Source organism: Carassius carassius, chromosome 42, assembly GCF_963082965.1.
Source record: "Carassius carassius chromosome 42, fCarCar2.1, whole genome shotgun sequence".
NCBI classification, from domain to species: domain Eukaryota; kingdom Metazoa; phylum Chordata; class Actinopteri; order Cypriniformes; family Cyprinidae; genus Carassius; species Carassius carassius.
Genome location: NC_081796.1, coordinates 23,595,345 through 23,622,422, shown reverse-complemented (window position 1 = coordinate 23,622,422; position 27,078 = coordinate 23,595,345). Strand labels below are relative to the sequence as shown.

General features: G+C 33.9%; 2 protein-coding genes across 9 annotated transcripts in view; one reads left to right on the top strand and one right to left on the bottom strand.

Moving 5' to 3' along the window:
* The window catches only part of LOC132124262 (acid-sensing ion channel 1C), a 73,975-nt gene extending 63,192 nt beyond the window's left edge, over positions 1-10,783 (top strand). For 3 of the 8 annotated variants that reach the window (XM_059535203.1, XM_059535205.1, XM_059535202.1), the window contains exons 2-12: positions 1,446-1,596; positions 2,459-2,586; positions 4,642-4,792; positions 5,239-5,295; positions 5,399-5,552; positions 5,677-5,768; positions 5,865-5,944; positions 6,030-6,101; positions 7,558-7,610; positions 7,787-7,822; positions 10,626-10,783. In XM_059535203.1, the coding sequence (XP_059391186.1) occupies positions 1,446-1,596; positions 2,459-2,586; positions 4,642-4,792; positions 5,239-5,295; positions 5,399-5,552; positions 5,677-5,768; positions 5,865-5,944; positions 6,030-6,101; positions 7,558-7,610; positions 7,787-7,822; positions 10,626-10,704 (1,053 nt within the window). In that variant the 3' untranslated portion in view covers positions 10,705-10,783. The remainder of the gene's footprint in view (positions 1-1,445; positions 1,597-2,458; positions 2,587-4,641; positions 4,793-5,238; positions 5,296-5,398; positions 5,553-5,676; positions 5,769-5,864; positions 5,945-6,029; positions 6,102-7,557; positions 7,611-7,786; positions 7,823-10,625) is intronic. The other 5 variants (XM_059535204.1, XM_059535207.1, XM_059535208.1 and 2 more) reach the window with 3 other exon arrangements.
* A 5,106-nt stretch (positions 10,784-15,889) lies between these two features.
* Positions 15,890-26,958, bottom strand: LOC132124260 (autophagy-related protein 9A-like). Its single transcript, XM_059535201.1, has 15 exons — positions 26,840-26,958; positions 26,256-26,406; positions 26,045-26,088; positions 25,701-25,765; positions 25,427-25,597; positions 23,574-23,715; positions 22,433-23,181; positions 21,760-21,913; positions 20,331-20,510; positions 19,932-20,177; positions 18,736-18,974; positions 18,523-18,625; positions 18,358-18,436; positions 16,900-17,082; positions 15,890-16,725 (listed from the first exon to the last, which is right to left on the bottom strand). The coding sequence occupies exons 2-14, from the start codon at positions 26,362-26,364 to the stop codon at positions 16,919-16,921; spliced, it is 2,445 nt and encodes an 814-aa protein (XP_059391184.1). The 5' UTR covers positions 26,365-26,406; positions 26,840-26,958; the 3' UTR covers positions 15,890-16,725; positions 16,900-16,918.
* Between the last annotated feature and the right edge of the window lie 120 nt (positions 26,959-27,078).

Below are 27,078 nucleotides of genomic sequence, written 5' to 3'. Positions count from 1 at the left end.
CCCAAACTCAACATTTATACCTTCATCAAATGCAGATGCTTTGATCTCATCCAATCATAATGCATATTAAACACATATGTCCATTTAAGGTGCCCAACTTTGTCCTCTAGATGATTTTCTAAGAATTTAATGCAAATCATTTTCTAAGTAGCCAGGACGTCTAAGAAACTAAAATAACATTTCCATCTCACACTTGTCTTGCACACACACACACACACACACATCAAATAGATGTTCTGTTATCTCTCAACTCATTGAAAACTCAAGCATACTGAAGCACTAAAGTCTAAAGAACACTCTTTAGTGAAGCAAATAATATTAATAATAATATAATAATTACAATAATCATAATAAATCGTTTGTGTTTGTATGTGATTATTAGTCCGTTCTTTTAAATGAAAACATTAGAATGGCTAACTTGTAATCTGTGTACATTTAGCTGGGATTAGAGAACCTGTTTTAACACTGAACAAATGAATCACATCATCTTTCAGTAACGTCAGGTGTTCTTTATCTTCAGCCGCTCTGTTTGCCCTTCATTATCCTGCTTTTATGCATCATTCTCTTGCTGAAACGCCTCAGAGCCCACAGGGATGAAGTAGGCAGAATGTAGCTGTACCTTGTTGTTGGAGTATTTTGAGCTTGTTTCCTGAGCAGTGAGTGGGAGACAGTCCTTGTCGAAGCTCTAGAGCCTGAAGATCTCCCACTCATTAGTGTCACATCGGGGTCAGGAAACCATGACTGAACTCAACACTGTTACCGGTGTCTCTACCTACATTACTGTCAAAACACTGTCAGGACCATCAGATTTAGGCAGCCATTATCTACAAAAGAGATGAAACCTGTTCTTTAAATTGCTGTCAGTTCATTGGATTTCCTTACAGTGAAAGTGTGTCGACATCAACCGAGAGGTCATCTCATCATTTTTCTTGCTCTGAATATGTGAGGAATTGTGATCAGCATATCATCTCAGTTGATTAGGGATCAGGAAAATGCATTTATTTGTTCAGAAATACAGTAGAAACGGTAATATTGTAAAGTACAGTTTAAAATGGTTGTTTTAATATTAGCAAATATTTTAAAATGTCATTTATTCCTGTATTTTTAGCATCATTACTCCAGTCTTCAGAGTCACACGATCCTTCAGAAATCATTCTAATATAATGATTTGTTCATTATATATTATTATTATATTATGTTGAAAACAGTTCATGACTTTGTGGAAACATTTTTTTAAATAAATGTGTTAAAAGTATTAATTTCTATCAAAAAAAAAAAAAAATCCAACCCCAAACTTTTGAAAAGTAGTATACAGTATAGGATTACCATGTAAATACCATTGGATATTACTATAAATATATCATTTCTGTTATATATTTATACTATTATTTTTGGGGGGATATTTTTATATTTATTATATTTTTTTATGGTTTGTCCACCCACAGATTTACACAAGATATGGGAAATGTTACACGTTCAACTCTGGTCTGGATGGAAACCCCTTGTTGACGACTTTAAAAGGCGGAACAGGAAATGGGTTGGAAATCATGCTGGACATTCAACAGGATGAGTACTTACCGGTTTGGGGTGACACAGGTAATCAATACATAAAAAAAGACATCAGTGATGTGTTTCTCATCATTTATTTACTGATGAAGAGCCACCATATCATTCATTACTAACATGTTTCTTCAATAATTAAATTTCAGACAGAAAGTTGCATAATATCCAAACAGATGTTTTAAATGAAACCTTATGACAATATGCATCCCTCCAGGCTTGAAATGCTGCCACATTTTAAATAAGACAAAACCAGTGCAGGTTTCTTGGCTGAATTATGTTCCAAAAAGTATTATGCTTTCAAAAAGGCAAGATGCATCTGATATGCAGCATTGCACATTAGCATAATTCACCCATAAGTGGTCGCCCCAAAATGATTTCACTTGTGGAAGAACCTTTAGATATGGAGATAACAAGGTTAGGTCTTTGTTTTAGTTTTTTACACCTGCCCTATTACTGCTGCGTCAGATGCCCCGTTTATTTTCTGTGGCATGCTACAATTTAATCATGCACAGAAAATAAATATGAAACAAAGAGTAATGAGTATCAAAGTTTAATCAACTATAGATGACATGCGGTCAGTGCTCAGAATTGATGTACTTGTATGCTAGTGAAGATTAAATATTTATAACCTATTAATCTTAGTCATTTTAATGGCTCTAGAGCAGGCTTTTTACATCTAGAGGCAGTAGCAAAACATGGATTGGCATTCTGGATAAAGTAATTATAAAGTTCATTATAAAGTCATTATATATATATATATATATATATATATATATATATATATATATATATATATATATATATATATATATATATATATATATATAAATGCCTCGAGGCGGTAGACATCAAATCTCAGACTCTGTAAATTATGTGGTTTATTGTCTCCCCGCAGATGAAACCTCGTACGAGGCGGGCATCAAAGTTCAGATCCACAGCCAGGATGAGCCGCCCTTCATAGATCAGCTGGGATTTGGTGTGGCCCCTGGTTTTCAAACTTTTGTGTCTTGTCAGCAACAACTGGTACCTAACGCTAAACATATCGCATTTATCACATGTTCTTATATCAGCTGCCCTGCTTATTCTCCATCCACACTATCATTTCTTTAAACCTGGAGAGAAACAGACATGTTATTTTTGCTCATAATATTAAGAAACACAAAAGTTTTTAATATTGATCATAATACATGTATGCAACTTGTGTGCATACAAACTTCTGTGGAGTAAAGTGACAATGGAGATATAATAATAATGGATAATTATAATAATTGCAATGTTTAAATGGTTTAATAGGTGCATTTAAAATGTATTCATTTATTATTTGTTATTTTATTTACAGGTTTTAAGTTGAAAAATACATTTTTAAATAAACCATTTTAAATTTTTGTTAAACATGTAAACAACTTTTAAATATGTATGGTATTTTGTGCATTTAAAAAGTGATTTATCTATTTTTATTTGTGAATTACAGGGTGCATTTAAAAATTATTTATTAATTGATTGTTTAAAGTAATATTTGCACATTTAAAAAGTGTTTTATTCATTTCTATTTTGTATTTGTGTATTACAAGGTGCATTTATTAATTATTTATTAATTAAATTTTTCGAGGTGTTTTTTTTTATTTAATTTAATTAAATAGACATTTAAAACTCATTTCATTCTACGACATTTTAAAACACAAATTGAATAAACAATTGTTAATGTCTTGTTTTAGTTAAACAATATTAATTTGTTATTTAAATACTTATATAAGCACATTTTTTGTTACATTTTTTATTTATCGTACTATATTTTAAAATAGACGTCAAAAAAAAGGAATGCCTGGTAATTAAAAAATATATATTTTTTCCATTTTTAGTTTTGAGTTATTAAACTGTCTCATTTATATCCTCCTAGTCCTCCGCAGTGTTTCTGTTGTTGAGTTGATCACAGCCATGCAAGCAGTGTTTATTTCTATGCATGTGTGCACTGAGGTCATGTGACTCCTCATGAGTTTCTAATTCAGTTTCTAGGGAACATTAATTGGGAGGAGGGCAGGAAAAGCGCTCGTTTACAGGCTTCACTGCATCAAAGGCAAAAGCAGCTCTCACGGCCAAGATCAATATGTCTTCATTCATGGACTTCGCAATAGATCAATTTGCTGAAATAATCAAGTGCTAAAGGGAACTGGGGGCTCCTAATCTTGCTTTCAATTTACTGACCTACATTTTCTACTTACTCTTCATTTTTAACTTCAAAGCACTCTGAATCCATCATAAACTCTCTATTCTGTGATGCTTTTTGCAGTCAACTTCAAAAAGCGACTTTATTTAATGGGAGTATAATCTTTTTTTCTGGTGCCATTAGATATGCAAAATGATATAAAATCCAATTATATTTTTATGCTATTCTTATTAAAAGGCTCTTAAATTTAATAAGAAGAGAATAATATAATTTTAATGACTTAAGAAATTAGCATTAATGTTGCTTCCAGTAACTGAACTGTTACTAAGCCCCGACTTTATTTCGTTATTGACCAATCCTGCCTCAGCAACTGTTATTTTATAGTGGATCTATGTTTGTATCTTTTTATGGAAATTATCCCCTAAAAATTCTCATTTGCATATTAATTATGATCATTAAAGTGTTGATAGTAACTTAGAGTGTAATCACGTTTAAATGAGGCTTTTCCTTTTTCAGGTGATTTATTAATTTATTATTTAGTTGTTTTATTTAGCTATATGTTTAACTGTTTTAAAGATCTATTTATTTTTCAATTTAAAAAAAAGATTTACTTATTGTATCATTTAATTTAACTACATAAATTGTTTTAAATGTCTATTTAATGCTGCAGACAAACTGATTATATATATATATATATATATATATATATATATATATATATATTGCATTCAAAACCCAGATGCTTTTGTAGATTGTGAAAAGTGGCTGATTGCAGTGTGGGTTTTATTATATTCAGCTGATGTCGTCTGCTGTTAGTCCTTTGATTGCTGCGCTCTTTGGCTGGGCTCAGTGTGTTTTGATTTGTTATTGAATAGCTTTATCCTGCCAGTAATGAATAAAACTTTATGTTCTAGCTCCAGTATCTTCCTCCACCGTGGGGCGACTGCAGATCTGAACCGATGGACTCTGAATACTTCTCCACTTACAGCATCACGGGCTGTCGCATCGACTGTGAGACCCGCTACCTGCTAGAAAACTGCAACTGCAGAATGGTGCACATGCCAGGTGTGGAGACAGCACATTTCCAGACAGACCCATACCTTTACTGCTTAAGCATTGAAACAATAATCCACAGTAGAAGGAAGCAAGATGCTTATATTTTGAATAGATTACAAAAATACTGCATTTAATTTCATTTCACCCATACTACCAACTTTTTAATTTATTTGATATATTTTTGAATGTGCAGATTTCTTAACTTTTTTATTTTTATTATTATTATTTTTTCAGTCTTTTTTTTTCAGTTTTTTTATTTTATTTTAGCTCTCCACACACTTGCTTACACACACACCTACATTATTTATTTATTGAATTTTCTTTGAAAGTAGTTTGGAATGCAGAGTTTTTCTTTTATTTTCTTTTATTTATTTAAGAATTTTTTACAGATGATTAGCAATTTGAACAATATTTTGCCTTTTTTTTTTATGTATTTTATTTGCTTTCTATCACAGGCACTTCTACCGTCTGCACACCTGAACAGTACAAAGACTGTGCTGATCCAGCTTTAGGTAAGAGGACCTTTGAGAGACCTTTGCAGATTTTATAGAATAATGTAATTGTAATAATGTTCTTTTTAATAACAGTAATAATAATAAAAACAATAATTGACAGATTTTCTAGTGGAGAAGGACAACGATTACTGCGTTTGCGAAACGCCGTGCAACATGACTCGATATGGTAAAGAGCTGTCCATGGTGAAAATACCCAGCAAGGCTTCGGCCAAATATCTCGCCAAGAAGTTCAACAAAACTGAACAGTATATTGCGTGAGTTTACATTTTAATTCATATAAACTACACACTGAATTCGATTTGATTTCATGTGTTGTTTTTTATTTATGTCCTGGAAAGTTCATCTGAACAGCCATTAGCCATGCATTTAATCTTACAGGGACAACATATTGGTGCTGGATATCTTTTTTGAGGCTCTGAACTATGAGAAAATTGAACAAAAGAAAGCATATGAAGTGGCGGGATTACTTGGTAAGTGCGCAGAAAATCCATACATTCTACACCAATATGGAAAATACAGATGCCTTCCGCTTTAATATATTTTTATTATATTGTATATTCATTCAGGTGACATTGGTGGTCAGATGGGTCTGTTTATAGGAGCCAGTGTATTGACAATATTGGAGATATTCGATTATTTGTATGAGGTCTGTTGCTTTGTCCTTTTTCTTCGCTTTAATTTGCTCATGGTTACAAATAATTTGCTAACAGAATATTTTATAAATGTTGCAGGTTTTTAAGGACAAAGTGCTTGGACCTTTCCTACGTAAGAGACGGCCACAACGTAGCACTAGTGACAATCTGGTAATTGTGCTCTCTGTGTTGCTCTGCATGCACAAAAAAGATTGTCACAGAAATGTTTTTTGTTTGTGTTGATTTTGTTTGTGTTGATTTGTTTTTATCATTTTTTTTTTTGGATTGTTCTCTTTAGCGCTGCATGCATCTACTTGCCTTTTGTCTTTGGCTCAAATTCTGGGAAATGATTGATGAAGATGGCCTTTCCACAAAAAACATGGGCTTATATTTGAGTAAGGGCAAATATCAAAACCAGAAATGGGGACGTTTTAGAAATGTTAAGCGTGTTCATCGCCCTTCGCTTGTGACAAATCTTGATCGATGCTCTTCAGAAAATCAATTAGAACCTCATGTCATCCAATTAATATGCACAGCCCAGCTAATAAGGTTTATATATGTTTTCTCTCTGTCCTTCAGGTGAGATTGCAGGCTATACATGGGTTGTATTTAATACTTTAATTTTGGAATATCTTATCTATTTTAAATAGTATATTAGTTGATGAGAAAGGACTGGGATTGAGATTATTTCCAGTATTTATTTAGCCCACATCGTTTACTCATCCTCATATCAAACCATTTTGACTTTCTTTATCCTTTCCATGGAGCACAAATGAAGATGCTCTGTGTTCTTTTGCATAAAGTCAAAGCCTATAACCATCAGGGGCTGTCAGTCAAGCTCTTCTAGAGGACAAAAATCCACCTAAATGCACTACTACTGTGGCTTCTGAATGACTCTTTACGGTGATTTTAGCTTGTTTTTGAAACTTGACATTGTATGATAAAGAGCTGTTGAGTAAATGATGACCGAACGCTCATTTGTATACGAGCAATATGACAGGACATTGAAATACTGTACTACAACATCAGTGTCATTCACCGTTATCATACCATAGCAGACACAACAATCCATCGTTTATGCCTTCCCAGCATGCACCAGGACAGACTGACCAAACATTAACATACACTAACAAGACTTTAGAATTAACATGAAGTTAGTTCAGGTTTGGTATTCAAAGTGTTTTCCATTATGAAGTATGCTAATGATTTTGAAATCATGGCAGATGCTGTTTTATTGTTTTATGTTATGTTTTAAAGTTATTAGCATCCATTAAAATAATTTGATTCCATGTTTAACTTTAAATAATATATGTAAAATGCATATTTTAAAGAAACAACATGATTTTAAACAGTTGGACCATTGCTTTTTTCAGCGCGGGATTATTTTGTCATAAATCTGGTGAAGGGTCAATTCATTTTCAAATCAAATAAATGCAAAATATTTCAAATATGTATTTATAGAAATGTAATTACACCTGTTCAAATATATTTAATTGGTAAATATATTTTAATATATTTATTTAATGACAGATATTTAGTTTCATGTTAACAATACAGTAAGTTGGAAGTGAATTGGCCTCAGCCTGGGTTTGGTCATCTTCATCTCTTTCCATCATGTTTATTCCAGGATTTCCCCGAGAATCCCACCAGCCCTGGTGTCACGCCTAACCATGTCCCCAGGTAGCGCCGCCATTAAGAATATACCAGAAAAATTTCATTCTGTCCTTCTGTAAAATCCCTGCATTATTCACATCATTTCGAGTCTTTTCCCTTCGTGACATTTAATGACAGTAGTTCTAGACATGCACAAATGTCATTGTTACACATTCTAAGATCCCTTTTTCAAAACCCTGTAGCTTTCAAGATGGAGATGATGTTTTGCAGAAGTTCAGGTAAAACAACACCTGTAGCTTTCATTTGCTTTTTTTTCTTTCGGTTTTCCTCCCAACGTTTTGTTTCCTTTTTCCAAAAATGTTGCTGTTTAACAACAAATATATATTTCTCAATGCTATCTCACAACCAATTCGAACATATTTTACGAGGTGGCTTATTTGTACGATTTTGTACGACCTCACTCATACGATTTTCTATGATTTGTCTAAAACCCTAATGTCGGTTAGGTTTAGGGGCGGGATTAGGTGTAGGTCATTCGTACGAATTCATAAGAATCGTGCAACTCGTAAAATACATACGATTTGGCAAAAATCTTATGAATTTGTACGAGTGTGGTCGTCCGAATTAGACACCTCGTAAAATATGTACGAATTGCCGTGAGATCGGGCTGATATTTTTTGTATCGTAGTTACACTACCCTTCAAAAGTCTGGGGTCAGTGAAATAACCAATATTAAAATGATATGTAAAATATGAAAATAAAATATAGAATTAATACATCAGTCAAAAGTGTTATACAAATTTATTTGTTCTCTTTAAATTTGTATTTAAAAAATAATCCTGAAAAAAAAATCATCTCAGTTCCCACAAAAATATTAAGCAGCACAACTGTTGTCAACATTAAAAATAATAATAAAAGTTTCTTAAGCAGTAAATCAGCAGAGTGATTTCTGAAGGATCATGTGACACTGAAGACTGATGAAAATTGAGCTTTGATCACAGGAATAAATTACATCTTACAATATATTCAAATAGAAAGCATTTATTTTAAATATAATTTTTTTTCTTACAATTTTACTGTTTATGCTGTATTTTTGATCATATATAATTGCAACAAAGCAGAAGAGACTTGTTTCAGAAACATAAAAAAATGAATAAATTATAATTTACAAACTCCAAACTTTTGAACAGTATTGTGTATATATATATATATAATGTATATGTGCTCTGCAAAACACGATTGCAGAAGAAAGAAGGAAAAAAAAGCGAGAGTAAGTTTTTCAGTTAAGGTTTCTCAGTGTAAATATTTGCACAATAATACTGAATTTCTCAGGCTTATATCATTAACAACAGATATGTTTCCAGCCTAGTAAAGATATGGTATGGAAACTACTTAAGTAGTTGTAAGTTTGGAGTGTTTTGTTGATAAGTGAAGAACTATATTTGGTATGTTTTTGCCTGTTAGATGATGAAATGATCCCGTCTGACAAGGACTTCTGGTTCTCCGTTTTATGTATTCTATAGTGACGACACCAGGGCATCATTAGGTCAAGATTTAGATGATGTATATTTTGGTTGAAGCTTGTGTTATTTTGAAGGACTTGATGATGTCTGACAAACAGATGAATGATGAAACAAGGTGGAAACGTGATGGAAAAGGACATCTTATAAGAGAAAGTTCCCATTTATAAAGCTCTTGATGCGTGAATACGGCTCATTGCATGAATTTTTAACATACCCACATGAAATAAATTTGTGTGTAGTCAATATATATTAGACTGTAATCCAAGAACTAATCTGAATATGTTTCGTCATAAACAAAGCAGTGTTATAGGATGCTATAGGAAATGCTAAGTGAAGAGGAGACGAGCGTCCTAGAGCTGCAGCTTTATTGGTTTATTTCAGACAGAGTAATTATTTCCAGCCAACGACACCTTTCATAAATCTGTCTACAAGACTCTGCATATGAAATATGAAAAACAAGCCCACTTGCCAGAGAAATTACTGCAACACTGTTTCTTTGTGAAACTGCTGTTTTTACCTTTTTTTATCATATTATTATTAGCAGTTAAAATCCAGGGTATTGCAGTTTCAAAACAAGTGAAACTCTTTTTTAGCATATGTGATATGCTTTTAATAACCACAGATCATTTCAGTTCATCCTTCATTTCATTAAAGCAAGCGTGCACTTACAGTGAAAGACTGTTGCACCTAGATAAACATTAAATGACACGGTTTTATTACTTTTTTTATACAAATTGAAGATCCAGTTAAAGTTTAAAGTGACTAAATACTAAATTATAATTCTATTATAATTTACAGAAGTGCTTTAACAAATATACAAGCTGCATTTAATTTAATTCATATAAAATATTCAAGTTGCATTCTATTTTTTATTCACAATGTACAAATATACAAGCTGTATTTATTTTATTTTATTTTATTTCTTGCATTTACAAACTAAAAAAATATTTACATTTATTATGTGGTAATCAATAGGAAGATATCCACTGATACCTACTGTATGTATGTATATATATATATTATATCATTACTATAAATTTAATGGGGAAGGTAAATCCAGAGTTTATCTGTTTGATCAAAATTTGAGCCTGGAAGGCTAAACTGGCTTCCATTGTTTCACTGTGATGAGATCTGTGTCCAGTAACATCACTAGATGCATCTCTGTTATGAGTTTGAGTATGACACAGACACACACACACACACTCACACACGGTTCATGAGTCATGACACTGAATTATTTCTATGCATCCTGCTGAGTTGTGATTGCAAAGTTCGATTTCCAGAGCTATAGAAACAAAATTAAGAAAATTTCTTCCTTCCCCACTCCCCTCCATCCATACCACTTTATCCATGAATTTGTCCTCCTTTTTATCCAATATGACATGCATTCTTCATTACTGATGTTCTGTTTTCTGCCATGTTTTATTCACATCGCTTGTTTATTTACTTATTTCCATTGTTATAAATGGGTGTCACTGACATGAATTCATCTCAACCCCTCATCTGATCTTCTCGTATCCCTCCCATCCCTCGAAATCTTCTGTTTCCTCTCTTTCAGAGCACATGTGACACACTCCGGAGTCACTCGGACAGTCTCGGATTCGCGCCGAACGTGTTACCTAGTCACCCGGCTATAGGCAACTTCGAGGAATTCGCTTGTTGATGACACAGGCGACGGGACCACAAAGGGACGGTTTAGGATATGACGGAAAACTGTGAAATATATATCAAATAGACTCCAAAAGAAGTGTAAGTCTACGAAAATGTACATGCTAAATAGTAAAAAAACGAAACAAAAAACACCTGATTAGAATCAATATATCATCATCAAGTACAAATAGGCAACACTTCCAAAACAAAACTCAGGTTTTATTAACATCAAAGCCACTGTTTTTTGTTTTGTTTTGTTTTTGACATTGTGGAAAATCCTGGTAGATTTCATGCCATCTCTTTTCAGGCGATTTCAAATGAACAAATACTGTGACGGTATTTCATAGAGATTATTTCAGTATTTCCAAGAGAGTTTTTTTTTTCTCTGTGCTTCTCTGAATCCTGTACAAACACTGTGGGCCTAATTTAATCAAGCCGCCTTAAACAAATCTGAAAAAGAATATTGCACAAAAATTGTTATAGATACAGTCGGTTTGGCCAAGGTTTAAATCTATAATTTAAAATAAATCTATTTTTTTTTTGTACAATGTCAATGTCAATGTCACCTTTATTTATATAGCGCTTTAAACAAAATACATTGCGTCAAAGCAACTGAACAACATTCATTAGGAAAACAGTGTCAATAATGCAAAGATGATAGTTAAAGGCAGTTCATCATTGGATTCAGTTATGTCATCTCTGTTCAGTTAAATAGTGTCTGTCCATTTATTTGCAATCAAGTCAACGATATCGCTGTAGATGAAGTGTCCCCAACTAAGCAAGCCAAAAACCATGTGAGCTTTAACCACAGTTTGACTGGACTCAGCCCTGCGATAGTACTCGAAAATGTGTAATCATTTAGAATGTTTGTCTCTGTTCATATTTTGTTTATATAAGTGCAATAATATGCATAATGTGTTAATGTTACAGTATATTACCTTCAAGTCTTAATTATTAGCTGTCAGGTGAACAGAAGCCACCTGAGTTGCAAGCAATTTGCTTTTCATGTCGTTTTATTTCAACACGCTAATGTTACTCTTATTTATTTTGATTTCCATCCACTAGGCTGTGATGAGATGGGATGTTATTGAATGATGCATTATATGTGTAATATTCATATGTTTCACTTATCCAATCCCACATGTGAATCCATTCATCAGATTGTCTCCTCCGAGAGTTAATTCATTACCTTAAGTGGCAAAGACTGTATGCGATGTGTTGATGTTAAAATCAAATCATTAGTCGCTGAAAAGCTCTTGACTTGACGAGTTACATGCTTGCATTAATTAAAATGAACATTAAAAATAGACCGCAGTTCCACATCCACTAGGAAATTTTATTTTGATTATTTTATGTTTTGGGGATCTAGCTAGAAGTTACAGGTGTAATCGTTTTTCTTGCATGAACTTCTCATATATACACGTTTATATATATAGCCCAAAAAGTATCTGGACACTTAAAAGTAAAAGTTCACCTAAAATGAAAATTAGCTCTAAATGTACCTGCCCTCAGGCCATCAAAGATGAAGATGAGTTTTTTCCTTCATCAGAACAGATTTGGAGAAATTAAGCATTCAATCACTTGCTCACCAGTGGATCCTCTGCAGTGAATGGGTGCCGTCAGAATGAGAGACCAAATTCATAGATCAAGCACCGTAACAAGTGAAAACAGTCAAAAGCATGTTGGTGAGACAACAGGAGATGGATTTGAACTTGACAACTGGGGCAATGAACTTGATTATGAATTATTATTATAATTATAATCATATTTACATCTCGTATTTTGGCCAGAAGCGATGGTTTCAAGTTAGAACATCATGGTGGATATGTTTCTTACAAACATGCAGCATTTCATTTCACAAGATGTTAATTGATGGACTGTGGATTATTGAGATGTTTTTATCAGCTGTTGGACTCTCATTCTGACGGCACCCATTCACTGCAGAGGATCTATTGGCGATCAAGTGATGTAATGCTAAATTTATCAAAATCTGATCTAAAAAAACAAAACAAAACAAAAAATCTCATCTATATCTTGAATGGCAAATTTTAATTTCTGGGTGAACTGTTCCTTTAAAAAAAAATGTCTGAAAGTCTTTGCATTAGATAAAAAGGATCAAACCAAGTGGCATTTATTTTAAAGAAATATAGCACAAGCACACTTTCACAGCAAAACATTTCACAAACGGAGGTTGTTAGGTGTCAAATGGTAACAGATATACTGCACAACATGAAGACAATGGATCATCATTCGTGTGATGAACTACAAAAATACCTCAGTCCCGTTGAAGAATAGCTAGGAAAAATCAATTTAGTTATAATGAAATGATATTTTTGAGTGTCCAGGTGCGTTTTGGGGCACGTCAGCTTCACTACAGTACATTGCAATATGGTAAAAGGCAAGATATCATCTTCCATTATGTTTTCTGCACTCAGCTAATGTATTATTGTATTATTTTATATAAACTACAATGGGATTTCTAGTACAGGTATCACAATTTTAAAACAGAGAGTTGTGACATGTAAATGATCCAGTATAATAAACAATATATATTTAACCATCTCTTAACATGTTTTCTGTCTGTTGATTCTGTATGTAATCCAGTGCTGCTTTTGTCCGATTATATGTAGATGTTTTGTTGTCCTAGTCATGTGCCTGACAGTGTTGATATTAATAATTTTTTTTTTAATTCGGTATTTGGAATATATATATATATTATATATATATATATATATATATACATATTATATATTATATATATATATATAATATATATATAATATATATATATGGGGTTGCACGACTACTGATTTCAGCTAGTCGATTTCTTATTTAAAAAAAATACTCGAGTTACTCTACTACTCGTTGTTCATGCTACTGTAAATGAAAAGACATGTTCTTACCAATAAACGCTTATTAATTCATATCCTAATTACATATGTAGATAATACAAATAAAAACCTCATAATTATGATATTACAGCCAGTATTTGCATCTGTATTAGCATCTGTAACAATTACAAAATTATTCGTATCTGCATTCGGATATAACGTCGTATATCTTTTTTTTCATAGTTATCACCGTTAAACTAAAATTATTATTAATTTCTAAAAATATGTTTATCATTCAAGCAGAGAGATGCCATGACAAACGTTTAGTGATCATTAGAACATGGCTGAATCAATTCAATGCGCACATTTTCATTACGCAGAAGTCTTTAATCGAATCTTTTTGTGAACTTCACTAAACAAATGTTAGTGTGCCAGGCAAACCAGCAAAATATAAAGATGCAAACATGTAGGCCAAATAGAAAAAGGAAGCTATCTAAGTTGATTATTAGCCTACTCTTTAGAGAAAACTGGTTTGTTTTTTGAGAGACTGAGACGCGCAGCGCGGCTGTTTTATGAGCACGCTGTGCTTGTTCCATTCACTCGTTTCATATCGAAGCCTAATTTTTAAATCATTCCTTTTTAAATGTATATAAATAATAGAAAGTGTATGATGTATTATTATAGGTGATATTACTCTTGACAAGCTCTGATTTCTGAGAGATGCACAGAGAGGCAACAGCAATGCGGTGTTTGATATTCGCTCTTTTCATTCATAAAGCTTGCCTTCATTCACTTCACACACTTATTACGTGACTTTAGTGGGCTGTGTATAATATTGCGCTGATCCCCTCAACTGTTATCTAGCAAATACTAGACTAGGCCAGCTTCAACCGAATATTCAGGCAAGATTATTCCTTGTCAGTTTTTGAAGACATTATCCTAGCAACATAGATAAAGTCATAGAAAGTAACAGCTACACAAAATATTGTAATCCTAAAATTCAAGTGTACTTGCAATCGCTGTTATGCTCGAGTAGTCGATTGTTTCCGACTAGTCTATGCAAGCCTTAATATACACACACACACACACACATATATATATATATTTGAGCTTTGCTCCAATTACCAAAATATTTTAATGAATAAATATTTTAATTTTTGTATTCTTATTTTAATGAATAAATCTTATAACAAAATGACTAAAATAAAATTAAAAATATTCTTAAAACCTACAGTTGTACACAAGTAATACTAGAACAACACTGGTGCGTGCAAAAGTAAACCAAGACAGCAAATCCCAGTTGGTAAGGTTTATTTTTGGCTAGAGTTATTTGGATCAGACAAAAAAAAATGTGATAAATATTAAAACAAATTAAATATACACATTCATAGCACCTGGCACAGTCCAACCGCAGACTGTTAAAACAGAACATTATGATAACCGAGCTTTAAAACAATGTGTTTCACTTACACAGTCTTGTGTGGAAACCCCTCGAATCCTTAACACTGTAAACTGCATGTCTGCAACTACATCCTGATGGCGTTCGTTCAATAATGTCCCACACAAATAAATACTGTACATACACAGGAGGTATTCAGTGGGTCTGATATAGATGTCGTTATCTTTATTAACTACGCTTGAAGCTACTCTCTAACTGCAGTATTTCAAGTAGATGATATCTTAAAGCTTATGTGGCCATGCTCTGGTCACAGGAAGTTCAGTGTTTTACAAGAACTGTGGGTATATCTCTGACCAGAGTGTCATATACCATGTGTAAACTGTCGAAAGAACTTAGGTTCTCGTGGTAGTATTATATTACAGAACCAAGCCTTCCTACGCTTTGAGAGAGCGCATTAGTTCAAATCTATTTTGTTCTTGATAATGGCAGATTCTAGTTTGAGAATTGACTGAACTTTTAAATCGCAAGCACCGCACAAAAATCACACTCTTCAGTTTTGGGTCGACACGGACACTGTGATACGACTTCTCAGATCATCTGTCAGATGTGTAATATTTAATTCAACACGCTGGAAGAGATTGTTATCAGTTAGGTACGGAGTACAAATCCTAAACCAACATCGAAAACACGACACTAACATCTTCAATCTGCTTTTAACCTTGAATAGAGTTTAATTTTAACTTCTTAAGTGGTTCAATAATCTGCTGTTTAGAAGTAGTTCAGAAATAATGTCCCAATGGCTGTGAACTGGGATTAATGTCTGGCTTTCATTTTAATAATTTACTCTTTTTTTTTCACATTAACCCTTCAGTTTGATAGTTGATCATTCTTATAGCTTTAGCATTATTTAAATAACAAAAATTCTTTAATGAAGTCAAAGTCGTCTAAGATGTCTATTTGTTGCTGTAGATGAAATGCAACTTTTAGACAAACAACAAAAATTAAGACTTTTAACATTTTTATTTAGTTAAAGAACTTGTGCGTTCCCCTGTAAATCAAAAGCGTTTTGGTAAATCAAGATGAATTTTTTTGCTAAAATCTTTTTTTTTTTTTCTTGTTTACAGGTTATTGATAAGATTTGTCAAAACATTTGCAAATGCAAATGTAATTTTAATTTTAATTCAAATTTTCAAGAAGGCAAAAATCCTTAAGTGTATTTATAATTTTCTTTAAGGAAAAAAAAATCGGATGTTTAATAATTTTGAGAATTTTTTGTCTTTTTTTCTTAAAGAGGCAACTGGTATGATTTTACATTCAGTGATATTTTCTGTAACGTAAAAGTGAAACTTGCAATAATACACCAAAAGGATGTTTTCATTCAAAAGTAAATACTACCTGGCTCTCATTTAAATCCGAGAGGCGGAAAACATAACTTGCTCGAACCCAAAAAAAACGGACATTGCATGAAAGAAAATGCAATGGAAATAAATACTGTAAAACAAGTGTCACCCTGTTGTGTCATAAACAAAACAAACACACACACTCCAACACAAACACACAGCACTCTGAAATATAAATGTAAGTGACGTGACGAGGGAGGGAAGTGGCAGACATACTCTTTCAGTCCATTATGTCACAGTTCCTCTAAACTGGAAGATCCAGAGAACCGAACAGCTCCGACGGGCTTCTTGAACGACATGCTTTGTGTGGCGTCCCAACATGCTCAATCAAAGGCTTTCAACCAAAGTGAAGCCACAACTACCAGAAATGAACAAAAACTGCAAACCAGAAAGAGAGAGATAATGTTAAAATACTTAAACACTAATTAGATATGTAGTGATATTAACTAGTTTGAGTCCAAATGGAATCCTGTGGATTGATAAGCCAATGAAAGTATCTTGTGTGTATTTTGTGCTGTGTTTGATTGGCTGAAGGGATGTGGTGAAACACACTGTACAGGTTGAAGGCACTTCAGCTGCTCCCTCTGCTGGTCTGATCTGGCACAGGGTTGGTGTTTATCTCCTCCTCATCGCCCTGCTCCTCCTCCTCTTCCTCTTCAGCCCAGCCGCCCAAGCGGCCAGAAGTGGGTGGCACCAAGGTGACTGTCTGTGCAGACTGTATCTGAGGACCTTGAGCTGAAAGAAAGAAGTGCCTTCAGATCCTTTTGCATCATTTAACTATGACCAGGTATGCAAAATGAGTCATTAACCCAAAGATTCAACTTTTGATGTCTGGGTCTGTCTGCAGCTGAAGAAACACTCACTCATGTGAAGGCCCGACTGGTCAATAAATAAATCCCAAAACTTTGTGGTTAAGAGTGATGGATTTTATTGCTCAAATATTTATTTCTTGTTTAAATTTAGCATTTTCTTATGAAGACAGAGGTATGCAAAGTGATGACCCAAAGATTTAACTTCTGACGTCTGGGACTGTCTGCAGTTTGTTCTGGTTAAGAAACACTCGCTCATGCAAAAGGCCGACTGATTAACTCGTAAAGCATCCAACCATAATCTGAAAAATAATTGATTAGTTGAATAACATCCGTAGTAAAGCAATAGCACATTATAATAAGGTTTAATTCGTCATTATTTGTTCATGAATTCTGTATCATGAACTAGCAATAAAAAATGTTTACACTTATATTAATTCCAAAACCTTTTTACTTAAGCTAACACATTAACATGTCAAGGTGTATAGATTAACAAACTATAATATTAATATTGATCATGAACTAGCTATGAAAAATATGTTTATTTATAAAATTATTATTAGTTATATATATAGTTATATATATATATAATTATGCTGTATATACACAAACACACACATAATATTAACATTTAAAATGAATTAACAATGAAAAATAATATATTTCTAAATTAGAAATATTTAATTTATATTTATATATTAATAAATCATACAATGTATACTGTATGTATACATATCATTTATATATTTTTTAAACCCGACGTGAAAATTGATTAATAAATGCTGATGCTTAATGCATTAACTAACGCCAACAAATGTAACCTTATTTATAAAGTGTTATAATATGTCAAATTAAATTTCCATCACATATTGCTAATTACTTTTTCATACGTTTTTAACATTTTTCATCATAATTTGACCTGTTGTTCATACACATGAAATATATTTTCTCATCAAATCTCTTATCAGTCTCGTTTTTGATAAATGCATTGGGCGGCACGGTGACTATGTGGAATGTGGAAGATGATGCTGTGTGCTTTCAGGTGCGCCAAATGGCAATATTTCCATTCTAATTGATATATCTGATCCTTTTAGCATTGTTTTAAAGTGTTGGAGTACTAAACGTACGGCCATTGTTATCTGATGCATCTGAAAGCCATTTTACATGCATCTCATACATGAGACGATTCGTTTAGACTCACCACAGTTGGTGCTCAAGTCCTTCATTGACACAGAGGTCTGAATTGGTCCAGATGGATGCTGGGTCTTTTGCTGATGTACCTGAGGGAATGACCAAAAACTATTGGAAAACTATACTGGATTATGAAGGATTTCTTTTAGTATTTGAGTATATTGTGACCAGTCACCTCGTGCATGTATATAGCATGCAGGCTCATCTCGGTTGATGCGAACTCTGAAGCCAGGGCCGAATGAGTCTGGCTGATAACTCTGGAGTCACTTGCAGACATACTAATGAAAAGGTCACAAAGATAACTTTAACCTTACACAGATCTGAATCGAAGAGCGCAGGCATTTAAACAGAAATTGCTTCGTTTTCTCAAGTGTTTAATGGCTGTTACCTGTGGCCCACAGTGTGGTCGCTGCAGTACATGGTGCTGTCGTGGTGCAGTCGGGACAGCAGGAGAGTGTGTGAGCGAGAACGGCCGGCGTGGGGCTGCTGAGAAAACGAAAGGGACGCCAGGACACTAGCAGCAGCAGAAGCCGCACTGCTCGGCGGAATAAAGCGGCGATTCCTCCCAGGCAGTCCAGAGGCGGTCAGTACGGGGTGAGCCAACACACTGGCTAACAGGTTATCAGGCTGAAGCGCAAAAACACATGCATCTCATTAAGAGAAGTGAAAAGTCTCTGTGCTCAGGATTATGATCTGTGAAATAACCAATCTGGCAGTCTGTTGGATGTACAGTATATTATAATAAAAATTAAAAAAAACAATAATGATATATTTTTAATAATAATAATCATAATCACTTTATATTTACACTACCATTCAAAAGTTTGGGGCCAGTAATTTTGTTTATTTTATTTTTTTAAGATTTTTTAAGAAATTATCACTTTTATTTTTTATTTCTATTCAAAAAGAAAAGAAAACTTGTATTTTATTTATCTTAAGAACATATTGATAATGTTAATAAAAGATTCATCTGAACTGAAGAATCCTTAAAAAACGTCTGAACGGTAATGTACGTCTGTATATATATTAATATTAATAAAATGGTATGATTTTGCATGATTCATCACTGCACATTTACATAGCAATTTTTTACATTTTCATATATTTTATTAATAATAAAACAATACATCATTTTTTTGCAATATATCAACTTAACTAGACTTAATTAGAACCTTTTTAAAACTAAAAAGATTTTTTGCATTATTTATTTTATGATACTTAAGCACTTTTCTCACCTAATTTGGTTACTGTTAGATAATAATAAAAATCGCCCATAACCCCAATGGCAGAAACAGGTATTTATGTATCAGGGTAATATTTATTGTTTTTAGCTTGATTATGAATTACACTTTAAAAAATGTATTATTAATTATGAAAAAATATATCAATGCAAAAAGATCTTGATGAAAAGATTAAGTCCTAAAAAAGTTACAATATTATTTGTGTGTGTGTGTGTGTGTGTGTGTGTGAGTACAGCAGTTAAATGTGTTGTGAATGCAGTTTAAAAAAGTGAAATTGATTGGAACAGATAATAGAGGATCCTTATACAGTCAAGACAGTGGCATGTTTCAAAGCGTGACTTACACCCGTGGCGGACTCATTGGACAGCAGCGAGGTACAGAGAGGAGCCTCGGACAGCAGCAGCTGAGGAGACGGTCCTGTCTGAGCATCCTGATGCACCTTCTCCTTCAGGTGGCTGATGAACACAGAGCTCTCCTGCGGGGGCTCCCAGCGTGGGTTTTTAATGGTGAAATGCATCAGTGACAGCTCTGTCTTCCCATTCTCAGCCTGCTGGTACACTGAGGCCTCCGTCTGACCTTCAGACATCCACTGAGCGAGAGGGGAAAAACAAACCATGAAGCCTGCTATGATACCAAGAAGCAGCTTCCACATAACAACACACTTGTATGATTTTACCCCAAAGGGCGCTGGATTACCGGGAGCTGAAGCATTAATAACATGCATGCATGTGCTCTTTGATACCTGTGGATTTCCATGGCGCCTGATGTCCATCTGAGCGAATGAGCAAATGTCTCCCACCCCTGCCACATCAACGGTGAAGTTACGGAAGAAGTCGATGATTTCTAAAGACTTGCTCCGCAGGGGGAAGATGAGGATGAAGGGGGTAATTATGGGACTCAGAAGCTCCTCCAATATAAAGACCTGCAGGACAGGTGCACAAAAATAAGAGAAACTCAGTAAGTGGAACTCATAAAAACAGGTGTGAAACAGTGCTGGAGAACAGATGCAGTGAAGATTAAAACCTACTCAACAGGTGTGCAAAAATCAGACAAACCTCTAGACAACAGGTGCAGAGCACTAAGGTGTAATTTCATACTTCAAATAACTCAGAAAACTCAAAACTCTTAGAGTTACTGTGGTTAACAACCGACTGACTCATTTTCAACTGTCTGACTTTGTGTATTTTGTGACTTATATAATATATATACTTTATTTCAATAGACTACAGACTAAAAGAAGTCAAATCCAGACTGTTGTAACTTTATTGTTATTTAAATAAATTATTCTAATTTATTTTTCTGCCTGTAGGTACGCACTAATTAAGGGGTTTCCAAACTTTAAAATATTGTCACATACAAACAAAAGTTGTTTTTTTTTCAAAATTAAATGATTAGCTATTTATTGAACTAAAGCCTAATTTAAAACATTTAAAACATATTCCATTCAAATTTATTTGTATAGCACTTTTCATATTAAATATAATTCCAAGACAACTAGAACTTCATGAAATAGTGCCATACAACTAGTAAGCAAACTAAAAGTGACAACGGTAAGAAATGCAAATAAAAACTACTCTTGAAAATATATGCTTTGCTATGAAAGGGAGATTTTTTTTTTTATTTATTATGCTGTAATAAATATACTATATGCAATTTTTACCTACAAAAAAATTCTCACCAAGCCAATATTTATTTGATCAAAAATATGGTAAAACTGTATAATACAGTCAAATATTATAACAATTTAAAATAATCGTTTTCCATTTGGATATATTTAAACAGTTCATTTATTTCTGTGATCAAGGCTGAATTTTCAGCATCATATCTCCAGTCTTCAGTGTCACATGATCCTTCAGAAATCATTCTAATATGCTGATCTGCTGCTCGAGAAACATTTCTTCTTATCAACGTTGAAAATTGTTCTTTAGGGTTCGGGACGGGTTAGGGTTTCAGGAATGGCATTTATTTGAAATAGAATTATTTTTAACACTATAAATGTCTTTGCTGTAACTTTTCATCAAGTGTCCTTGCATAAAAGTATTAAATTCTTTAAAAAATTTAAATCTTACCAACCTCAAATCTTTCAGTGTTAGTGTACATAAATGAATGAATTAACAAAATAACAAATAATGTCTTACAATAATAATCTGCCTATATCATGCAGTTCTCACTGTTTTATATTGGTAAAGCTGTGCCATCTCGTCGCGGGTCTCGCTCTTGTTGGCATTGCCCTTCCAGTGGTCAGGCATGTAGTGGATGTGGGCCAGGACGCACTGAAGCAGCTGTTCAGGACACCACACCATATGTTCATCTGGAATAAACGACCTGCAAGAGAGTCAGACGCATTACTGAAGCCAGGGGCTGAGAGCGGGCCATTCACTGTACAGCTCAGAATTATAATGCTTGGGTGTAACAAGGTCAACGTAGCACATGAAACAGCACTTATTCTTTGACCTGATGTTAGAGCTGCGGAGAGTAATTGTCTTTTACACCAATATGTTTTATGTCACATGAGTTTACAGCACAAATCATTTCCCATATTAGCCCTGTCCCAAAACAAAGAGAGCTGCCTTGATGTCTATTTTGACTGATTTTGAAACTCTACACAGGCAGCAGCAATTAAGAACGGAACAAAATATATTTTAGAACATTTATTAATGGGAAAACTAAAACTGCAAAATTGTTATTAAACAATTGAAATAAAGCTGAAAAAACAAACAAACAAAGATTAAAAGTAACTAAAATAAAATAAGTTTAACCATTAAAATGATATATATAAAAATGCAGTTTCTTGAGATGGTCTTTGTCCTTATAATGAATAAATGTTAAAGTCTTTATACATACCTGCTGATGGTGATGACCAAGCCAAGTACGGTGATGGCCGTCAGGATGTGTTGCACGGTCAGCACGTCTTCATCATACACCGTCAGAGCAATGAGCACGGCGAGAACCGAGCCGGAGAAGAAAGCCACGTTCTTGGCCAGCACCGCCAACAGAGGAGAAACAAAAGAATTCATGTATTTTGCGGCAGTTTTGTACCCACGTCCCAGCCGGCCTTGCAGCTCGTGATCCAGCTCGTTAAAGTGGCGGAGGTAGAGACGGCCGTACAGCGACCAGCGCCGGGCCCCCAAACTTCCCGGCTCGCGCTTGATGACTTCAGCGTAGCTAAAGAAGGCATACAGCACCTGCCACACCAGCACGAAGGGACACAGCAGCAGATTGACCAGACCCGTCAACAGGATGACGCGGCTGAGCTGCTTGGCTAGCTCCTGCCGGTTTGCCGCCCGTTTGTATTTGGGATGCAGGCTCCACTTGTTCTGGAAGAGCGACAGAGGTCCCCAAAACAGAATGAGCTCAAAGTTGTATTTTAGGCCCTGCGTGAGGAAGATCATGTCGCCCAAGAAGGGCACACGCAGTCTGACGGGCAGAAGGGACTTGTTGATCATGGCCACAGTGTAGTTTTTAAAGCGCAGGATGCGGTGGTAGATGTCTAGTTCGGAAAGATCACGCTTCTGGACACACATGGGCTGCTCGCGCTGCAGGTGGATCAAACGGCCTTGAACTTCTTGCCACGTGAAGTTGCAAAGTTCATCCTAAAATTCATTAAAAAAATTACATAAAAAATCAATACATATTATAATATAATACTAATATAATACTAATATAAATATTTATTTTATAATTACATTTTATTGCATATATACATATAATTTGCTTATAAATAATATTACATATACATATATATATATACATATATATATATATATATATATATATAGTATTCTTGCATGAGTATTGTACATGCCTTTTTGTGACTTCATTAACTGACAGACAAAATTTTACTTTTAAAGCTTTGTTCCACTGTCTGACCATTTCAAATGATCTATCAAAGGGAAAAAAAGTGTGACAAATAACTAAGAAAAGCCAGACACCGCATGTTAAATATGCACTTCAAACTATAATCTTGTTGGTGATCATCTCTCACCATCTGTATGTTCAGTGCTTTTTTATAAAACTGTCGGATCTCCCAGTAGCTGATGACATTGCAGATCACCTTCACAAGCCGATAGACCCAGAAAATGGCTGCCATTATCAAGAGGAAGATGATCCAGCTGTTTCCTTGAATCCTGATAGGGAGATGAAGATCATCACTGTGATGGGATTGCTCAAAATTCATGACATTATAAGAATAAAGTCAATTATCAATAACTCAGCCTAACAAGTCAAATGTAACAAAACTGATGCTAAATACTAAATAAGTCATACGCAATATGTGATTTAGTGAGAGAAAAGGCGTCTATAATGTAACAAAAGATTTCTATCACAACTCATTTGAATTTTCTGTCATCAAAAGAATCCTGAAATCACTGTTTCCACAAAAATATGAAGCAGCACAAGCGTTTTCAACACTGACACCAATAATACAATTTTTTTACTTGAGAACCAAATCAGAATTTGGAAAATAATATGGCTGACCAAATGTTCCTGTGGGGATGAATGAATGTTTACCAGGTCTTAATTACTGTATGACAGCACAAGATGTTCCTTGAATGAGTCTCACTGAAGTGAGTCAGCTATGATATTAATATGTTTGTGTTGCATATTCGTGTCTGTCAGCAACACATCTCGATCAGGTTTCTCTGTGTCGAAACATTAGGAGTCCATGAAAAGGTCTACAAAGTAAAACTGAGAATCAAGCATAATAGTTATTCAATGTCAAATGGACCAAAACATCACGGGGTCTATTTAAATCCCACGAGCTCTACGTAACACACAGTTTCAGTATCATCGACGGCCACAGAAATAGAATGGCAGGGTCTGAGGTGCTTGATTACAGCTTGCTTATTTTGGAGCCACTGTCTGAGAAGTAGGAAACAAATCAGGTGAAGCTGAAAAGAGTTCCAGTGTGATGCAATGTATGACATGCGAGAGAACAGCATTCTCACCCAGTGCTTTAGGGCATGTTTGCTTTCAGGCTACTACGGAAATAGAGCTTGAAAAACCAAGAAAATGGCAATAAGAACTTTGAAGCTTTGAAAATGAACACAAAATATGGTGCATTAAACCTGAAGTGAAATAAACCTTGAGTGGTGCATTACAATAAAAGTTCACACGCAATATCAAAATATTTTATTTGTAACATCAGAAAACTGTCTATCAAATAAGTTTTGTAAAAATATACCTATTTGTTATTTTCTAAAACATTATATTTTTAAAAATATATATTGTACAAGTGTCAAAACCTGGTTTACTCCCTGAACTTTGCCTGCTTCAGTGAGAAAAAAATAAATAAAAATTCAGCATTAATACAATATATTTGAAATAGGTCAAGTTTTACTTTAATATTATTTTTATAGTAATTAAGTATTTTGAATTAGCTTTTATTTTTATATTTTGAGTTTTTATTTTAATAAGTGACTGAGTATTTTTTTATTTAGTTTTAGTAATTTGTATACTTCAACTTAATCTTATTTTACTTCAGTTAGTTGCCAATGCAATTTTTTTTTACAATAATTTAAGTTAAATAAATAAGTTTTATCTAATACTTGGATCTCATTTAGTTTAATTATTTTGTTATGTCATTTTATCCATTTTATTGTTTTAACAATTTATTCTTTTATTTGTATATCTCTATTTAGCTTATTTTATTTATTTTTAGCCGGTTTATTAATTTTATTACTTTAACTTAACCTTATTTAACTTACTTTTTAAGTTTTACATCGAATGAAAAACTAGCTAATGATACAAACACTGAATTGGTCAAGGATGTAAGCAGTTGTTTAAATAAATACAAATTTAAAGTAACTTGCTTTGCAAATTGCTAAAAGTAAAGCTGACCTCTTAGTGCACTGCTCGCTGGGTAAAATCGCGTCAGGAAGGGTGACCTTGTTCCTGTCCAGAGGACCGAGGCTCTGACCCGTGTGGTTGACCACTCGGTTGGCAAAGAGAACATCATATTCCACACAGTTGAAGAGAAAAGTTGTAAACGTGACCACAAACAGGAATTGCCTGAGTATGGGAATGCAAAAACAGACAGGATTAGTTCTTACTAATTAGTATGCAATCCTACCCTAACGAATTAACGCTTCAGTCAAATATAAACATAACTTACACAAGTTCAAAAAACTCTGATAACACCATACAGGTGAATCCATTCCTCTGATGGAAATGATAGATGTGAGCATGTTAAAGACTCTTGCATTCCAATGATAGCTGTTTTAAAGAAGTACAGCAGTGTTCGGCCATTAATGCTACATGCCAGAGCGTAACATAATATTAATACCTAATCATGAATGGAGACGGTGTTTTCAAGAACATGAGAAATAATACCAATCTGGGAGTTTATAGCTATTGCACAAATCCTGATTTAAGGGTGAAAAAAAGGCAGGAATTTTCCCATTCAGCCTATGAAATAACACTGCATGTTGTTTTAATATTTTTTAAAGGAAAGGATATTCTTGTGAAGAAATTGTCGAGATTCTTGATATGATGCCACGGGTCTGCAATGTAACAAAGACTTTGTTATTAAGTTAAATGATAAAGAAAGAATATATATATATATATATATATATATATATATATATATATATATATATATATATATATATATATATATATATATATGTTGACATGTGTAATGTGTAATGTAGAAGTGAACAGTACTTACCTCTTCTGCCGTCTGGCACATGGATGAGTAATTCTTCCTCTCCTGGAGGAGACTCTTCATCATAATCTTCTATTCGCTGATACTCCTGGTACGTTTCAAAACCAGCCATCGTGTTTCACATTCTACCTCTCTATGATGTTCACCATAAGTCCTGAATAACAGATTTAACATTAATGTGATGTGACAACATACTAGAAACAAGAGTCATACACTGATGCAAAACCAGCTCAAACTGACCAAGTTCCCTGTAAGTTACTTACAAGACTGTTGTCTCTTTTTTTGACAAAAATCACAATCACATGGTTAGTTTCAAAACAGATAAGTCAAGGACAGACTCGAGTGCATCATTACAAAGACACAAGTTTTCTTCAAAGATGGATATGGCGTACAAATGTATCAATTTTTAATGATTATATTTAACCATTTTATGCGATGTCTGCAAACGGGACGGTTGAGCATCACACATCAACCTCGTGCCGACAAAACTGCTCGGTATTTGCTTGTACCGATTTCTTTATTGAAAACATTTCTATTAAAAGAACACTGAAAGGAATTAAATACTTAAATCGCTAAATTGGTCTCACCATCCGAGCAGAGATGATCCTCGCCTTCGCTCTTCACAACAAAAAAAGATATGACAACAAACATCGCATGTCGTCACTTTGGTTTATAGTCGCGTCACTTCCGGGGAAACTTTTATCCTGAAATGTAATGTAAATTGCTATATTAATTATATGAATACATTATGCAAAATTTATTTTACTTGTGAAATATGTACTTTTGCTGGAAAAAAAAATCCAAAAGGTGTTTGCCCTATGGTTAT